The 2,152-nt window shown below is 58.6% G+C and overlaps 1 protein-coding gene across 1 annotated transcript in view; it reads left to right on the top strand.

The window, feature by feature from the left end:
* Window positions 1-2,152, top strand: part of NADSYN1 (NAD synthetase 1) — a 41,208-nt gene that overhangs the window by 12,959 nt on the left and 26,097 nt on the right. The window contains exons 7-8 of the mRNA XM_023738111.1: window positions 993-1,081; window positions 1,390-1,507. Of these exons, the coding sequence (XP_023593879.1) occupies window positions 993-1,081; window positions 1,390-1,507 (207 nt within the window). The remainder of the gene's footprint in view (window positions 1-992; window positions 1,082-1,389; window positions 1,508-2,152) is intronic.

The raw sequence follows: 2,152 nt of genomic DNA, 5'->3' as shown, positions 1-2,152 counted from the left end.
TTCCAGCCCTTGGCTGCCCAGGATACAGGCTTTCTCTCCTTCTGCACATGGAATTCTTACAGACGCCTCTGCCTGTTAAGATCCACCTCTTCCAAACACAACCCCAAAGGCACCCTTCTCTTCCGAATGCGCGAGAATCCAAAGTCAAACCCGGTGGTCATAGCCAGCGTGTCCAAGGTTCTGGGGTGGAGACACGGGAAGCAGTTGTAATAAAAACTCCCGCTTACCCTTCTCACGGTTCATTGGACCTCTGCTTTCATGTTGCCTGCTGAGAGGCCTCCCCGCTCACCCGTCGAAATGACCACCCCTTCTCCTCCCTCCCTCATACAGTTGGCGTGGAGTAGACTCCAACTCATGGCGACCCCATGTGTATCAGAGTAGAACTGTGTTCCATAGGGTTTTCAGTGGCTGAGTTTTGGAAGTAGATCACCAGGCCTTTCTTCCAAGGCACCTCTGGGTAGACTCAAACCTCCTTGGGTTAGCAGCCGAGTGTGTTCACTGTTCATCCCACCCGTGGACTCCTTACCTTGCCTCATTTCGATTCATGGCTCCTACCTGCCCCTGTGGGGCCTTACGTTAATGTACGTTTGTTTACGTCTCAGCGTCTGTCTGCTGTGCTGGATTGAAAACCCCCCGAGTGCAGGCTTGGTGTTTAGTTCACTGCTCAACCTCCAGGGACCACCGTGGTGTGCGGTGAACGTTGGCGAAGTGAATGAGTGAATGAATGAATGAATGAACCATGGAAGCAGAGTGAGCTGCTCGGCGGGCATCGGGCGCTGCTGGTTCCATCTGCTGGGAGAATGTCCATTGTCCAGGGTTCACTGGACCCGCCCTGGAGAGAGGCGTTGCTGAGGCTCGCGTGGTGGGGTGTAGAGCGGGCCAGGGCACGGAGTGGGCCGGGGAGGGGCCTTCTCTTGGGGCCAGAGCCTGAAACACTGCACCAAGGGGTCTCGTGCACTCTCATCTGAGATGCACCCTCCTTCCCACTGCAGGAGACTGTCCCCTTTGGGGATGCTGTGCTGGCCACCTGGGACACCTGCATCGGGAGCGAGATCTGTGAGGAGCTCTGGACACCCCACAGGTCAGCCCTGCTGTCTCTCCGGCCACCTTGTCCTCGCCCGGCCACCCCACCCTCGCCTGGCCACCCCGTCCTCGCCCAGCCACCCCGTCCTCACTCAGGCACCCTGTCCTCGCCTAGCCACCCTGTCCTAAGGCACCCCGTCCTCGCCCAGCCACCCCGTTCTCACCCGGCCACCCTGTCCTGACCTGGCCCCTGCAGGCAGTGGGATTTGGAAATGACTGGATGTGGCCTTGGTGACCCTGAGGGGCTGGGGGTGGGCGGGCGGGGAAAGCACAGTGGTCCCCCGTCTTCCTTGCCCCCGCTCACAGCCCGCACGTCGCCATGGGCCTGGACGGTGTGGAGATCTTCACCAACGCCTCGGGCAGCCACCACGTGCTGCGCAAAGCCCATGCCAGGGTGGACCTGGTGTCCATGGCCACCACCAAGGTAGGTGGGGGGTGGGGGTGGGGGCGTGTGCACCCAGGGGTGGGCGCTGTGTCCGTCCCACGCAGCTCGTGCCTGGAACAGAGTTGGCCGTGGTAGGGATTCTGGGCTGGTGCTTATGGCTGGTGTTACGGATTGAATTGTGTACTCGAAAATGTCTGTTGGAATCCTGATGGCTGTACATGGGGCTGTAGTCCCGTTTGGAAACAGAGTTTTTTGTGTTACGCTGATGAGGCCATATCAGCATAGGGTGTGTCTTAAACCCATCGCTTCTAGATGTAATAGGAGCAGATTAGGCACAGAAGCAAGTGAGCGCAAACACGGGAAGGTGCACACCTCGTGGAGGTCACCAAGACACAGGAAGGGAAGCAGAAAAGAGACAGGGACCTTCCCCAGAGCGGCAGAGGGAGCCTTCCCCCAGAGCTGGCACCCTGTGTTCGGACTTCTAGCCTCCTGAACTGTGAGAACATACATTTCTGTTTTTTAAAGCCACCCATTGGTGGTATTTCTGTTATAGCAGCACTAAGAAGCGAAGACAGCTGGTGCTCAGCAAGCGCGTGTCAGCGCCTCCTCTGACCACTGACCGCCTAGTCCTCACAGCCCCCCAGGAGGCAGGGGCTCTCCTCGTCCCCCTCTAGAGCAGGAGAC

The sequence above is a fragment of the Trichechus manatus genome, unplaced genomic scaffold (assembly GCF_000243295.1).
Source record: "Trichechus manatus latirostris isolate Lorelei unplaced genomic scaffold, TriManLat1.0 scaffold00113, whole genome shotgun sequence".
Classification (NCBI taxonomy): domain Eukaryota; kingdom Metazoa; phylum Chordata; class Mammalia; order Sirenia; family Trichechidae; genus Trichechus; species Trichechus manatus.
This window is presented reverse-complemented; position numbering and strand designations above follow the sequence as displayed.